General features: G+C 62.4%; 4 protein-coding genes across 4 annotated transcripts; 1 reads left to right on the forward strand and 3 right to left on the reverse strand.

The window, feature by feature from the left end:
* Nucleotides 1-762: 762 nt before the first annotated feature.
* On the reverse strand, nt 763-1559 carry ACA1_071220 (uncharacterized protein; the record flags this gene model as incomplete). Its single annotated transcript, XM_004352977.1, has 4 exons — nt 763-1097; nt 1172-1280; nt 1360-1407; nt 1488-1559. The coding sequence occupies 4 exons, from the start codon at nt 1557-1559 to the stop codon at nt 763-765; spliced, it is 564 nt and encodes a 187-aa protein (XP_004353029.1).
* A 177-nt stretch (nt 1560-1736) lies between these two features.
* Nucleotides 1737-3954, forward strand: ACA1_071230 (tRNA dimethylallyltransferase; the record flags this gene model as incomplete). Its single annotated transcript, XM_004352978.1, has 7 exons — nt 1737-1913; nt 2062-2179; nt 2315-2610; nt 2732-2796; nt 2926-3104; nt 3202-3349; nt 3429-3954. 7 exons carry the CDS (start codon nt 1737-1739, stop codon nt 3952-3954), a joined length of 1509 nt encoding a protein of 502 aa, XP_004353030.1.
* A 64-nt stretch (nt 3955-4018) lies between these two features.
* Nucleotides 4019-7177, reverse strand: ACA1_071240 (transporter, major facilitator subfamily protein; the record flags this gene model as incomplete). The annotated part of the gene is made up of 12 exons (XM_004352979.1): nt 4019-4115; nt 4222-4357; nt 4436-4480; nt 4582-4715; nt 4847-4935; nt 5082-5174; nt 5344-5440; nt 5613-5733; nt 6003-6159; nt 6380-6472; nt 6602-6730; nt 7109-7177. The coding sequence occupies 12 exons, from the start codon at nt 7175-7177 to the stop codon at nt 4019-4021; spliced, it is 1260 nt and encodes a 419-aa protein (XP_004353031.1).
* Nucleotides 7178-7371: 194 nt separating this feature from the next.
* ACA1_071250 (DEAD box RNA helicase, putative) lies at nt 7372-14024 on the reverse strand (the record flags this gene model as incomplete). The annotated part of the gene is made up of 2 exons (XM_004352980.1): nt 7372-7525; nt 7600-14024. 2 exons carry the CDS (start codon nt 14022-14024, stop codon nt 7372-7374), a joined length of 6579 nt encoding a protein of 2192 aa, XP_004353032.1.
* Between the last annotated feature and the right edge of the window lie 13 nt (nt 14025-14037).

The raw sequence follows: 14037 nt of genomic DNA on the forward strand, positions 1-14037 counted from the left end.
CTTCCTCGCTGGCGCCGGTGCTGCTGGAAGATGAGCCGCTTGGAGAGGAGGGACTGCCACTACTGGCGATGGGCGATAGAACGCACGACGGGAAGGAACGGTACAGGGGGGTGGTGAAGAAGGAGGTCGAGGAGGGACGCTGGAAGTGGGGCAGCTGGGCAGAGCGAGAACTAGCAGTCGAAGTTGATGTTCTTGTTGATCTCGTTCTTGTCGATGGTATTTGTCTGGAGCTGGTCGAGGTTTGGCCGTGGGTTCTCATGATTGATTTTGATGGTGTAATTAGTACCGTTTCGGAAATGTGCCGAGCGAAAGCCGAAGAAGATGAGCGAGCTGATGTGGTTGGGGGCTGAAGGGGTCTACGGAAGCGAAACGAGTCGGCGCAGACGAGGAAGGTGGTGGGAGGGCGAGTTGAGCTGAAGCGAGCGAAGGCGAAGCAACAAAGAGAAGAAGACGAGCGATGAAGTTGCCGCCCAAATTGTGGCCCCAATCGACACCTACAGCGCTTCACGTAAGCTGTCCCCGGAAATAACGAAGAACCATGGCGGCTTGTCCTGGTAACGGTCAGCCGCGTAAATAAATACGGCGTTTATGATTCTCTTTACTTATTTTACACAAATATAAATATGATACATAAATCTAAAGACACACAAAAACAATTACAAGTTGGATAAGTGGATGGATTTATATGGATGGTGGAAGGGGTGGAAATCCAAGTTCCGCCCCTTCTTGTTGGTCTGTACAAAAAGAGCGTACGCGCGCTACTCAGAAATCCATGGACAGCGAGTTGACGGCGAAGCCAAGCTGCAGATCCTTGTAGTGCTGCGGCTGGGCAGTGGGAGCGGCGAGCATCAGCTCCTCGTTGTGCGTCGACGACTTGTCGTCGGTCTCGTTGGGAAGCGAGGCGACGCGGAAGCCGAGGCCGATGTCCCTGTAGCGGGCGGGCAGCTGCGGCGCGGCGGGCTGCTGCTCGTCATCGCTGCCGGCCTCATAGCTGGCTTGCTTCTGCGCGAGCTGGGCGCGCAAAAGGGCGACCTCTCGCTCAGACGCGGCTGCCTCCACCCTCATGTCGTTGATGGTGCTCTCGGCCTCGCGCAAAGCTTCGGTCGAAAGTTGCAGGTTCATAGAAGTGAGAGAGGGCTCATGAGAGTGGCTCGAAGATGGTGCCAAGTACCTTGTGTGGTGTGGACAAGCTTCCTCTTCAGCACACGGATCTTTTGCTGCTGCTTGGTACCGTTCGGGGTGGCATCTTGCAGAGCCTGACGCGAACCCTTCGAGGATGTCTGTTGGGTTAATCGAATCAGTTGCAGATCTGATAAGCGAAGCAACTGACGAGGCCTCGAAGCGTAAAGAAAGGGGTACCTTGAACTTGGTAGCGTTATTCTTCTGAGGGGTGGAGACCTTGAGCCCCTGTTGCATAAGATGAACAGTTAGTGGGGGAGTAAATTGGAGAGGAATAATAATTCTACTCTTCTTTTCGTGGACCGCACCTTCTGCGTGGGGGTGTAAGGCGAGGAGGGCAGCTGATTGATGAGATTTTCCTTGTTCATGGCGGCGGACATGTTGTCGATGGGAGATGGATGTATGTTACTTGTAACGGTTCGTGGCGTGCGAGTCTTGATCTGTCTGGTCGGTTGCAGGTTTCGCGCCAAAATGAACCGCTGTTCCCGCCTTTCAGAAAATCCAGGAAAATTACTTTTTCTTTTATTCTTCTTTTTTTTTGGCATCTTTTCTTGAAGATGGAGGGAGCAGATGGATGCGAGGAGGAGGGGAGGAGCCCCGTGCAAAAGAAGCAAGTCGTTGTGGTCATGGGGAGTACGGGCGTGGGCAAATCCCAGCTGGCCATCGACCTTGCTCTCGCCCTACAGAAGCAGCAACGCGGCGTAGCAGAAATCATCAATGCCGACTCGATGCAGGTCTATCGCGGCTTACCCATCGCCACAGCCAAAGGCACCTCCATAATTCTTTTTATTTTTAATTTATGTGATAATATTTTGAATAATTAAATACATTTTATTAAAAAAAAACTAATAAAATGTGCGAGCAGTCACGGAAGAAGAGAAGGCGGGCGTGGTGCACCATCTTCTGGACGTGGTCGAGCCGACAGACATCAACTTCAACGTCATCGAGTTCTGCCGCCTCGCGCTCGCCACCATCGACGACATCCATAGCCGCGGGAACCGTACGCATCCCCGCACACTCACCACCGCACACGCACCACCGCACACGCACGCACACACGCACACACGCACGCGCACACGTCACCGCACACACGCACACGCACGCGATGTCAAAACAATTGGTGGTGGTGGTGCAGTGCCGATCGTGGTGGGGGGCACGCACTACTACCTGGAGGCGCTGCTGTGGGAGAACGTGCTGCTGCACGCCGCCGACGCCCCGCTCGCGCCCAAGCACCACCACCACCAATCGCAGCGTCCGCGGCCCGACGAAGAAGCAGGAGAAGAGGGAGAAGGGGAGCATAAGGCCGGCGGCGGCGGCGGCACAGAGCCTGCGGAGCTGGCGGCGCTGTATCGGCGGCTGAGCGAGGTCGACCCGCTCATGGCGTCGTGGCTCCACCCGCACAACGAGCGCAAGATCAAGCGCGCTCTCGAGGTATTCGCCCGCATCACCGTCGTCGTCGTCGTCTCTCTCGTCACCCTATTAGAGACTCACCTTTCGCGCTTTCGTTCTTTTGTTGTTTCGTTCTTTGTTTCTTGGGCGCGCCTGCCTCCAGGTGTACGACACCACCGGCCAGCCCTACAGCGACAAGCTGCGCCAGCAGGCCTCGCCCACGCCACGGTACCACCTCCCCCCCTATCATCTGACAACCTCAACTCGGCGATTCTCACGACACACGCGCACACACACGCACACACGCGCGCACACGCACGCACACACACACACACACACACACACGAACAAGGGCAGATATGATGCGCTGCTGTTTTGGATCGATTGCGATCGGGCGGTGCTGAACGCGCGGCTGGACGGGCGCGTGGACAAGATGGTGCGGGCGGGCCTGCTCGCGGAGGTGGCCGACCTGCGGCGCCTGCTCGAGCGCGATGGCCTGCCCATGGACTACACCAAGGGCATCCTCCAGGCCATCGGTACGGGCCACTCCTCTCGCCTCAGTCGCACGCACACGCACGACACTCACCGCGCGTGCCGTGTGTGCTGCGTGTGTGTGTGTCGTGTCGTGTGCAGGTTACAAGGAGTTTGCGCCGTACTTTGCGGCGGCGGAGAAGGGCGGAGCGGAGGCAGAGGGGGCGCTGCGGGCGTGCGTGGCGGCCCTCAAGCAGCGCACCCGCAAGTACGCCAAGGTGCAGACCAGCTGGGTCCACCGCCACTTCAGGTCTGCCCCCGTCTTGCGCGCCTGTCATCGTCCATGGACTGACCTTGTGCGCGCGCGGTGCGCGCGTTGTGTGTCGAAGGCCGCGAGCGACGATCCATCGGCTGGACTCGACGCGATTCGAGCAGCAGCGGTGGGACGACGAGGTGCGGCTCCCCGCCGTGCGCGTCCTCACCCAATGGTACACCGCCGGCGCCGGCGACTCCGCCGTTCAGTACGTCGAAGTCCTGCGACCACCATCGGCCGAGCGGGCATCGCTCAAGCGGCCGACCAGCGATCGAGGAGGCGACGACGGCGCAGAGGGCGGCGGCGACAGCGGCGAGGCGACGAAGCGGAACAAAGCGGAGGGCGGCAAGGGCGAGAGCGGCGAGGGGCGGGAAGAGGCGCTGGGGGCGCGGTGGCGGCGGTTCGTGTGCGAGGAGTGCGAGGGCAAGGTGCTGCAGGGCGAGGTCCAGTGGCGCGCCCACCTGGCCTCGCGCGGCCACTACCACCACCGCCGGCGACGCCGGCAGCAGGCCCTCCTGGTCGGCATCACCACCGCCGCCTCCACCGCCGCCACCGCCACTGACGGCGCCGACCCCACCGACACGTCACACAAGGCCCAGTGAGTTACAAAAAACGTTTCTTTTTTGTTGTTTAAGTGGTTTGTGCAGGCGTTCGAGATCTTATTTTTTAGGCGTTGATGGCATCGCCGCGGGCGTTCTCCGCTGCTTCGTGCTCCCGTCGCTTCAGCCTCCCTGTGAACAGCAGCATCACCGCACACGAGAACCTGCACCGCAGCCAGGAAGCACGACACGCACACGTTCCCCCCCGTGTGTGCGGTGTGTGAGAAACGACACACACGATGATGGTGTGAAGACATGAAAAAGAGGTACCCGGTGAGACCGGTGGCGACCCAGCCGGACTCGTGGTAGTAGTGGTTGTCGATCATCCAGTTGAAGAGGAATATGAGGCCGATGCCCACCAGCTGGCCCGACACCATCAGCATGCCCGTCACCGTCGCCTCGCCCACTGCGCAGCACATCATCATCAGCACCTCGCACGCGTGCGGTCGTGCGTGTCGTGTCGTGTCGTTGGTCGCGTGCGTACCGGGATAGGTGATCTCCACGGCCAGCTCCAGCGTGAGAGGAAGAACTGCGCCGCGAGGGAAAGAATGAAGCGATGAACACACGAACCGCGAAGAAGACAAAGAGAGAAAGAGACGAGAAAAAGAGAGAGGGGGGGGGAAGAGGTACTGGGGGTCATGAAGAAGCCGAGGCCGGCGGACACGAGGCACTGCCAGACGAAGTAGCCCCGCTCGAGCAGCAGCGTCATCCCCACCAGCGAACCGGTGGCGCACAGGAGCGTGGCCCAGATGAACAGCTTGTAGCTGCGGCGAGTAGGTTGAGCCGTGTGTGCGGTGGTGTGTCGTGTGTCGTGTGTCGTGCGGTGGTGCGTGTGCGTGGTGCGTGGTGAGTGGTGCGGTTGGGGGGTGGAACGGGCGGAGAGGCGGGTGTCTACCGGTGGGTGTAGTCGACGAGGCCGCCTTCTATGCCGGACCCGATAATGCCGCACACCACCACCAGCAGCCCCAATATCCCGCTTTCGGTCTGTTGACCGCCGCACACACCGCACACACCGCACACACCGCACACGACACACGACACACGACACACGACACACGCACGGTGGCGTGTTGGTGGCAGTGCGACGGAGAAGGTGTTGAGGAGGGGGGGGGCGATTCGACGACGCGTACGTTGGTGTAGCCGTAGGGCTCGTAGAGTTGGTTGATGACCGTCGCCAGCGTGTTGAACGCGCCCAGCCCGCAACCGAACTCGACACACAGAATCTGAGTGCGAACGGGAAACCACCACGATGTGAATAGCGCTGCGCGTGTGCCGTGTGCGGTGGTGCGTGTGTCGTGTGCGGTAGTGTGTCGTGTGATATGTGCCGTGTGCGGTGGCGCGTGTGTCGTGTGTGTCGTGTGTTGTGCGTATTGTTGTGTGCGTGCGGCGAACCCAGAAGTTGTGATTGAGGACAACGGCCTTGACGCTGGGCAGGAAAGCGAGCTCCTCCCTCGCCGTACCCGCGCTCGGCGGAAGCGGCGGCTTGCTCCTGCACCACATCCCCCCCATTAAGCCAGCGCTCGACACGACACGACACGACACGACACGACACGACACGACACGACACGACACGACACGACACGACACGACACGCACGGCGCACACGACACACGCAACAGGTGCGACCGCACGCGCCGTAGCAGAGAGGGGGGGCGGCGTACGGACAGAAGAGGACGAACACGCTGCAGGCGGAGGCGATGATGGCCTGGATCATGAGCATGAAGGGAATGTCGTCCGGCTCGTCCGTCAGCAGCGGCGGCAGCACGAACCCGATCCCCACCCCTGTACCCCCCCCCAAACTGTAATGTTAGTCACCCCGCGCGTGTCGTGTCGTGTCGCGCGTGTCGTGTCGTGTCGCGCGTGTGTCGTGTGTCGTGTGTCGTGTGGTACGTACCGATGGGGTTGGCGATAGAAGCGATCGCTGTGGCGATTGTTCGCTGCGAGGCTGTGTCGTGTCGTGTCGTGTCGTGTCGTGTCGTGTCGTGTCGTGTCGTGTCGTGTCGTGTCGTGAGTGCGCTGCATGAGGTAGGGGGGGTAGTGGAGGGGGGTACGTGGGAAGTAGTTGGCGGCGAGGAGCGGGACGGCGTTGAGTATGAAGGGCTGCCCGATGGCCGCCAGCACCTGCCCGCCGAAGACGGGCCAAAAGTTCCACTCGCCAAACACCCGCACCCACGCCCCCACCATCGTAAACACCGCACCCACCATCACCTGCGAACGCACGACACACACGACACACATGACACCACGACACGCATACCACACGACACACACACGACACGCACACCGCACGACACACGACACACACGACCCACACGACACACACGACATACGCGCCACCGCACACGACACACGGCACACGACACGCACGCGGTTCAGTTGGGAGGAACGGCGAAGAAGCGGAGGAGAGAGATAGGGAGAGGGCGCGTACGCCGAACCAGAGGCCGAGGTGGTCGAGAAGCCAGGCGGAGGGGAAGGTGATGGGAACGAACACGATCATGAATACTAGGCTCAGCATGTTGACCTACGCGTCACAGTCGACAGCGATGAGACACACGACAAACATGACACACACGACACGACACGACACGACACGACACACGCGACACACGCGACACACACACGCGGCACACGGCACACGTGGTGGGGGTACCCAGGTGGAGGAGATGTTGAACTTGGCCTCGACCTGGTCGGAGATGGGGGAGAAGGTGATCCACACCAGCGCGTTGGCCGCATTGCACAGACAAAAGCACAGCAGCACCACCCACCGCCGCTTGTACACCTGCACACTAACTGATTTAATGAGCCATCCGCAGTCTCGCCGTATAAACAAGCTTATACTTAGACATGCATGGCTTAATCTTTGAGACAAGCATATGACTACTGGCAGGATCAACCAGGTACCCACCGTTGTTGTTGTTGTTGTTGTAATAGTAGTATATGTATGTATGTATGTATGTATGTATATGTAGTTGCTGGCAACAATGCGCCACCAACAACTACTACACACACACGACACACACATTTTTCATTTATTATTTTTAAGCAATAATAATAATAATAATATATTTTCTGGAGCGCAACACTTGGTGTTTTTTAATGTTAAAAACAATAAATCTTATAAAATAATGGAATAAATTTATGGATTGAGTAAGGGCACCTTGAAGAGTTCAGGGCGGCCGTCATGGGGAAGGAGGTAGGCGTCCTCACTGGCCTGGAGGGACTTCATGCCCTCTGCGCAGTGCCTCTTCTTCTCTTCTCACTCCCGTTTTTGTTTTGTTTTTTGTTTTTCACAAATAAAAAAATAAACAGCGCATTGTTGCAGATTTTCTGGGACAAGTTCTGGGCGGAGTGTCGGAGAAAACTCGACAGGTAAGGTGACATGTTTCATCTTTCGTGTCGTGTAGTGTGTTCAAATAATAATTACACGGCGGTGGTGAAGGTGAGGGGGATCTGCTGGTCGAGGCCCAGGTAGGAGTCGGACATGAGGTAGAGCCAGTAGGTGTACTCGCCTTCCTCCTCCGGCAGCGCGAACGTGAGCGACGTGCGCGTGCGGTTCTTTGGCCGAATCGTCAACCTGTGTGCATGCGTGTGCAGGCGTTGATTGTTTGGTCCACACGTACACACACAACGTGGTGGGGGGGGGCGTACCGGCGGAGGGCGAGGAGTTCGCCGGTGTCCGGGTTGCCGAGGACGACCCACCAGGCGGGCTCCTTCTGCTTGGTGAAGCGGGGCGTGTAGGCCAGTCGCGAGTGGTCCTTGTTGGCCAGCGACAGCTCCACCTTCACCACCCCCTCGGCCGCCTCCGCCTCCTCCTCCTCTCCCTCTCCCTCTTCATCGCCACCATCTTCTTCTCCCTCGTCGTCGTAGTCGTCGTCGTCGTCATGATGATGATCGTAGCCGTCGTCGTTGTCGTCATCGTCGTGGGCGCCGTTCTGGGCGGCCTTGGTGGAGGGGAGCTTGGCGAGGGCAGCGGCGGAGGAGAGGTCGACGGTGGCCCGGAGGTCGACGACGGGGAGCTGTCGGAGGACCTGCATGAACTCGCGGGTCTGGCGGGCGGAGAGGCGGTCGCGGAGGAAGGCCTGCACGCGGGGCTCGTCGAGGGCGAGCAGCTCGGGCAGGGACTCGACGCCGAGGGCGTCGGCAAAGGCCAGGACGAGGCGGTCGTCGGCGTGGGGCAGGGTGAGGAGGGTCGAGTCGGTGAACCAGCGGGCCTGCATGACCATCTGCATGAGGTGCATGCAGTTGAGGGTGGTCTTGAGCCAGCCGCCGTCGGCCGCGACGTCGACCATGGCCTGGAGGATGCGCACGGCCTGGTCGAGCACGGACTTGGTGTCGGTGATGTAGTCGGAGATGGGGAGGGCGAGGCCGGCAAAGTGGGCCTGGAGGAGGAGGTTGGTCTTGGTGTGCGGGTCGTCGAGGAGGTGGGCGTCGACGGGCCAGGGCACGGTGGCGGCGAGCTCCTCGTTGAGCTTGTCCTCGTTGTGGCGCACGGGCAGCTCGTCGTACTCGGCGGTGCCGGCCAGGACGTCGAGCAGGCTGCGGATGTCGTTGTCCTCGCCGATGGCGTCGTAGAAGAGGCGCATGGTGGTGTGGTGCAGGTAGTAGTAGGACGCGATGCGGCCAAAGGTGAGCGGGTACACGCTGGTGCCGTCGACCTCGTCGATCTCTAGACAGTGCGAGGCCTCGAGCTCGCGCAGCGCCGCGTCGACGCGCTCCGAGAGGTGGCGGTTGATGGCGGCGGCGTCGGTGGCCTCGAGGTCGTAGTAGGCTGGGTTGACGAGCAGGCGGCGGAAGTAGTAGGTCCAGGTGAGGTAGTCGACGGCGTCCTGCTTGCTGGCGATGGTGCCCGACACGATCTCGGCGTTGAAGTGGTCGTGCAGCACCGTGTGCAGGCTCGACTCGACGGGGAACGGCTCGTAGAGGAACTTCTTGTAGAAGTTCTTCTTGGGCTCGTGCACCATGATCACGGCCTTGGCGTAGGTGTCGAACTGCGGCCGGCCCGCGCGGCCCATCATCTGCAGCACGTCGGTGATGGGGAAGTCCAGGTAGCGCCGGGTCTTGGGGTCGAAGAACTCGGTGCCCTTGATGACGACCAGGTGGGCCGGCAGGTTGACGCCCCAGGCCAGCGTCGACGTCGAGATCAGGACCTGGATGCGGTTGGCGCCGAAGAGCTCCTCGACCACGGCCTTGTCGTCGCGCGTGAGGCCGGCGTGGTGGAGGCCGATGCCGAACGGGAGCGTGTGGCGCAGGTTGGCGTCGGTCACGCGGGCCAGCAGGGGCTCGAGCTGGGCCTCGGGCATGCGCAGGAACTGGCGCGGGTTGTCCTCGGTGCCGAGGAACGCGATGAGGTCGAGCGCGGTGAGGCGGGTCTGCCGGCGCGAGGAGACGAAGATGAGGACGGGCTTGGCGGGCGAGTGGGCCTTGATGGCGGCGTAGGTCGGCTTGTTCATGGTGGCCATGCGCGGGCAGTAGTGGTCGCCCGGGTAGCCCTGGATGTGGGCCTCGAGCGGCACGGGCCGCACCGACGGGCGGAAGTTGAAGAGGCCCTCGTGGCCCTCGATGCCCAGCCAGTCGGCCAGGTCGCGCGCGTTGGCCACCGCCGTCGAGAGACACACCAGGCGCACCGGGTTGTCGGTCTGCGAGGCGATGTAGCGCATGCGCGACACGATGACCTCGAGGATGGGGCCGCGGTCCTGGCCCAGCAGGTGGACCTCGTCGATGACGATGAGGCCCACGGCCTTGACGTAGCCGCGGTTCTGCCAGTTGCGCGAGATGCCGTCCCACTTCTCGGGCGTGGTGAGCACGATGTCGGCCGACTGGAGGGCGTGGAGGTCGGGCGTGTAGTCGCCCGTGAGCTCCACCATGCGCTTGCCCAGCAGGCCCACCAGCCGCCGCTCCCAGTCCTTCATGCGCTCGCGCACCAGGGCCTTGAGCGGGCCGATGTAGACCGCCTTGAGGTGCGGGTACTCGCGGAACAGGCGCAGCATGGCCAGCTCGGCCGCCACCGTCTTGCCCGAGCCCGTGGGCGCGCCCAGCAGCACGTTGTGGTCCGAGTGGTAGAGCGAGTGGAAGATCTGGGTCTGGATGGGGTTGAAGTGGGTGAACGGGTACAGCCGCTGGAAGCCCTCGTCGCGGAGCGCGGTGACCGGCAGCGGCTGAAGGTCGAGCAGCTCCGTGTGCGGCGGGTACTGGTGCGGGAGGATGAGGTGCTTGAACGAGAGGGCGATGGTGGTCGACGCGTGGAGCCACCGGTTCGAGACGGCGTGGACGAGGTACTGCGCGGGCAGCGGCTCGAAGATGGGGATGGTGAAGGTGAGCGTGACCGGGTCGTAGGCGTGCTGCCGCCCGAGGACGTAGTACTCGTGGTGGTAGATGTGCTCGTTCTCCGGGTCCTCGACCCAGATCCACCAGCCCTCGGCGGCGCCGCTGATGCGGTCGTTCCAGTCGAAGGCGGCGGTGACGGTGAGCCCGACGCGGAGCACGGTGCGGGTGATGGGCTGCACGGTGGCCTCGAGCTCCAGGGCCGGGAACTGGTGGACGTACTTCTTGACGAGGCCGCCCATCTTCGGGTGCCCGACGAGCTCGCCGATCTCGCGCGCGTCGAGGTCGGCCAGGCGGTCGAGGGTGACCTTCTTGGTGATGAGCTTGTAGAGGATCTGGGGCGAGAGGACGCCCAGCTGCTGGAGCGGGTGCTGGGTGTCCCACAGGCGGAGGTCGGTCATCTTGCAGTAGGCCAGGGCGCGCTCGGCGACGACGGTCCAGCCGCGGTGGAGGCAGATCTCGAACAGGCCGCGGAAGATGCGGCCCATGTTCTGGGCGACGTAGTTCATGTCCGACACCAGGGAGAAGGCCTCGATGGGGGCGTTGGCCAGGTAGGCCTGGAAGAGGATGTTGACCTTGCCGTGCGCGTTGTCGATGCCGCCGCGCACATCGACCTGGCACACGTCGCGCATGAGGGCCTTGAGCTCGGGCTGCTCCTCCTCGCGGATCTTCATGTTCTCGAACTCGCCCGACTGGGCCACGACGGAGAGCAGGTCGGCGTCGCTGAGCGAGGCCTTGAGCTTCTCGTTGAAGAGCACGATGGTGTCGTGCAGGAGGTAGAAGTGCGACGCGGTGCGGCCGAGGTGGGTCGGGTCGAGCGTGTTGGCGTGCGGCACCCAGCGGGCCATCTTGGCCTCGTCGAGCGTCTTGGCCGCGGCGGCCACGAGCTGCTGGCGGTAGTTGAGCAGCATGGGGTCCATGAGCTTCTGCTGGTGGGTGATGCCGTAGGCCAGCGGGTTGCGCAGCATGCGCACGAAGAGGTAGGTGTAGCTGAGCCACTCGACGGCCTCGTCCATGTTGGTGACGGTGCCCGACACGATCTCGGCGTTGAGGTTGTCGGCCAGGTTGTTGACGAACTGCGACTCGATCGGCAGCTGGTGGTTCATGAGCGAGAGGTAGCGCGGCAGCTGCTCGTGCGAGGTGATGATGATGCCCTCGCCGCTGGTGTCGAACTGCGGCCGGCCCGCGCGACCAAAGATCTGCATGACGTCGAGCATGCCCAGCTCGACGAAGGCGCTCTTCTTCGAGTCGTACAGGTCGGTGCCCTTGATGACCACGGTGTGGGCCGGCAGGTTGACGCCCCAGGCCAGCGTGGCCGTGCAGCACAGCACGCGGATGTAGCCCTCGGCGAACAGCTTCTCGACGAGGTTGCGGTCGGCGCGCAGCATGCCGGCGTGGTGCATGCCGAAGCCGCAGGCGAAGAGCTCCTTGAGCTCGCGGTTGCGCGACTTGCCCACCTCCTTGAGCAGTAGGTTGTAGCGCGCGGTGCAGTCGTCGTCGACCTGGAACAGGGCCGTGGTGCCCTTCTCGCGTGCGATTTCCATCAGCACCTGCGCCGTCTTGACGGTGCCCTGCCGCGAGTGGACGAAGATCATGACCTGGTGGCCCTGCTCGACCGACTCCTTGGCCTTCTCGTAGGCCAGCCGGTTCATGATGGCCTTCTTGCGCGTCGCGTCGTTTGTCTTGACGCCGATGTACTGCTGGCTGAGCGGCACGGGCCGGTAGGCGTTGTTGAAGTGGAACAGGCCCGTCGCGGTGTTGACCCGCAGGAAGGTGGCCACGTCCTCGTAGTTGGGCAGCGTGGCCGAGAGGCCCACGATGCGGATCATGCTCTGCGAGCTCTCCACCTGCCGCAGGGTGCGGGCGACGAGCGTTTCGATGACGGGGCCGCGGTCCTCGTGCAGGAGGTGCACCTCGTCGATGATGAGCAGCCGCACGAGCGAGACGAGCGCGACGTCGCTGGTCTTGCGCGTGATGACGTCCCACTTCTCCGGCGTGGTGACGATCATCTGCGTCTCGGTGAGCTCCTTCTTGGTGAGCTGCATGTCGCCCGTCAGCTCCTTCACGACGATCCCGAGCGGCTTGAGCCGCCGCGAGAAGTTCTCCACCATCTCCTGCGCGAGCGCCTTCATCGGCGCCACGTAGATGATCTTGAACCGCTCCTTGCGGATCACGCCGTAGCTGTAGTTCTGCCCGATCTCGTGCAGGATCGTCATCAGCGCGACGTTGGTCTTACCGGCGCCCGTCGGCGCGCAGATGAGCAGGTTCTCGTTCGACCGGTAGGCCGCCTCGAACACGCGCGACTGGATGCGGTTGAGCGCCTTGATCCCGCCAAACGCCGGCCGCGCCCACTCGTCGAACTCGCTGATCGGCACCAGCCGCTCGCCCTCGCCCACCACGCCCGGCTTCGTTGGCGGGATCCGCACCTCCTCGTACTCCTTCGTGTCGTTCCGCACCGTGCCCTCCGGCAGCAGGATCTTCTTGCTGGCCCCGGCGCCCGACGAGGCCGACGCGTAGTCGCCGGGCGTGTAGCCCTGCGGCAGGAGGTCCTCGATGGACGGCTCGGCGAAGAGCACCGGCGCGGCGCCGCGGCGGTTGCGCTTGCTGGCCTCCTTGCGCTGCAGCTTGCGCAGGAACTTGTCGTCCTCGGTGGTGACGGTGATCTGGCCACCGACGGCGGCGCGCGGGTGTCCGCCGCCGTCGACCATGCGCTTGTTGTTGGCGTAGAAGGTGAGAATGGAGGCGCGGCGCTGGACCAGCAGGCTGATGAACTCGAAGCTGGTCTCGCCCAGCAGGCCGAAGAGCTGGTCCTGCAGCTGGAGGTCGGTCTTGACGCTGCGGTCGGAGAGGATGCGCAGGATCGAGGCCGCGAGCTCCTTGACCGACAGCGAGCCCTGGGTGATCTGCAGGTGGCGCTCGCACTGGTTGGCCAGCCAGTCCTCGTCCATCGCCTCCTTCTCGACGCCCTCCCACGCGCTCCCGGGAGTAGCACCGAAAGCTGTGGCGGCGTCGTCAGCCGAGGCTGCGGCCTGCTGCTGCCCGCCGCCGCCCCTCTTGCGTCCCTTCTTGGATTTGGCGGGAGTTGAGGCGGTCGAGGGCTGCTGGGCCTGGGCCTCTGCTTGATGCGGGGGCGAGTCGATGAATGCGCGTAGCAGGAAATCAGAATCGAAGGCGAGCTCGATGTCATCGCCGAATTCCTTCTCTACGTCGGGCGTGGCGGGCTGGCGGCTCGCTTCGGCCGATGCGGCATCATCGGTCGTGCCATCGGGCTTGACCTTGGCGCGCCAGGCCGCTAGCTGAGCGACGAGCGCGGAGGCCTGGTTGAATGTGCCGTTGTCGATTGTGGCGAAGTAGTTGCGTAGGCGTTCGCGCTTGGCGGCCACGCTCTTGGCGTCATCGGCCAAAGCCTCGTAGATGAACATGGCCGAGTTGTGCAGTTCGGTAGTCGACAGCTCGTCGCCGACGATCTTTGGCACGAGGAGCAGGAATTGCTGATAGATTGTTTGGATCTGCTTCGCCTCCTTCTGAACGGGAAGGTCAGCCGACTTGGGCGCCTCGAAGTAAGCCCAGGTCAGTTGCCGTCCGCCCGATGCCGATCCGACGCCCTGCACCTCCCTCTTCTTCTGTTCCTTGCGCAGCCGCTCATCTCGCTTGATGTACTCTTGCTCAACGTCGAACGTCTTCTCCTTCTGCGGCGAGTAGTGCGCACGCAGAAGGCCGGTAAGCCGGGGTATCTGCAGCACATCCACCATGATGCTGGATGGG

Source organism: Acanthamoeba castellanii (assembly GCF_000313135.1).
Source record: "Acanthamoeba castellanii str. Neff unplaced genomic scaffold scf7180000084603, whole genome shotgun sequence".
NCBI classification, from domain to species: Eukaryota; Discosea; order Longamoebia; family Acanthamoebidae; genus Acanthamoeba; species Acanthamoeba castellanii.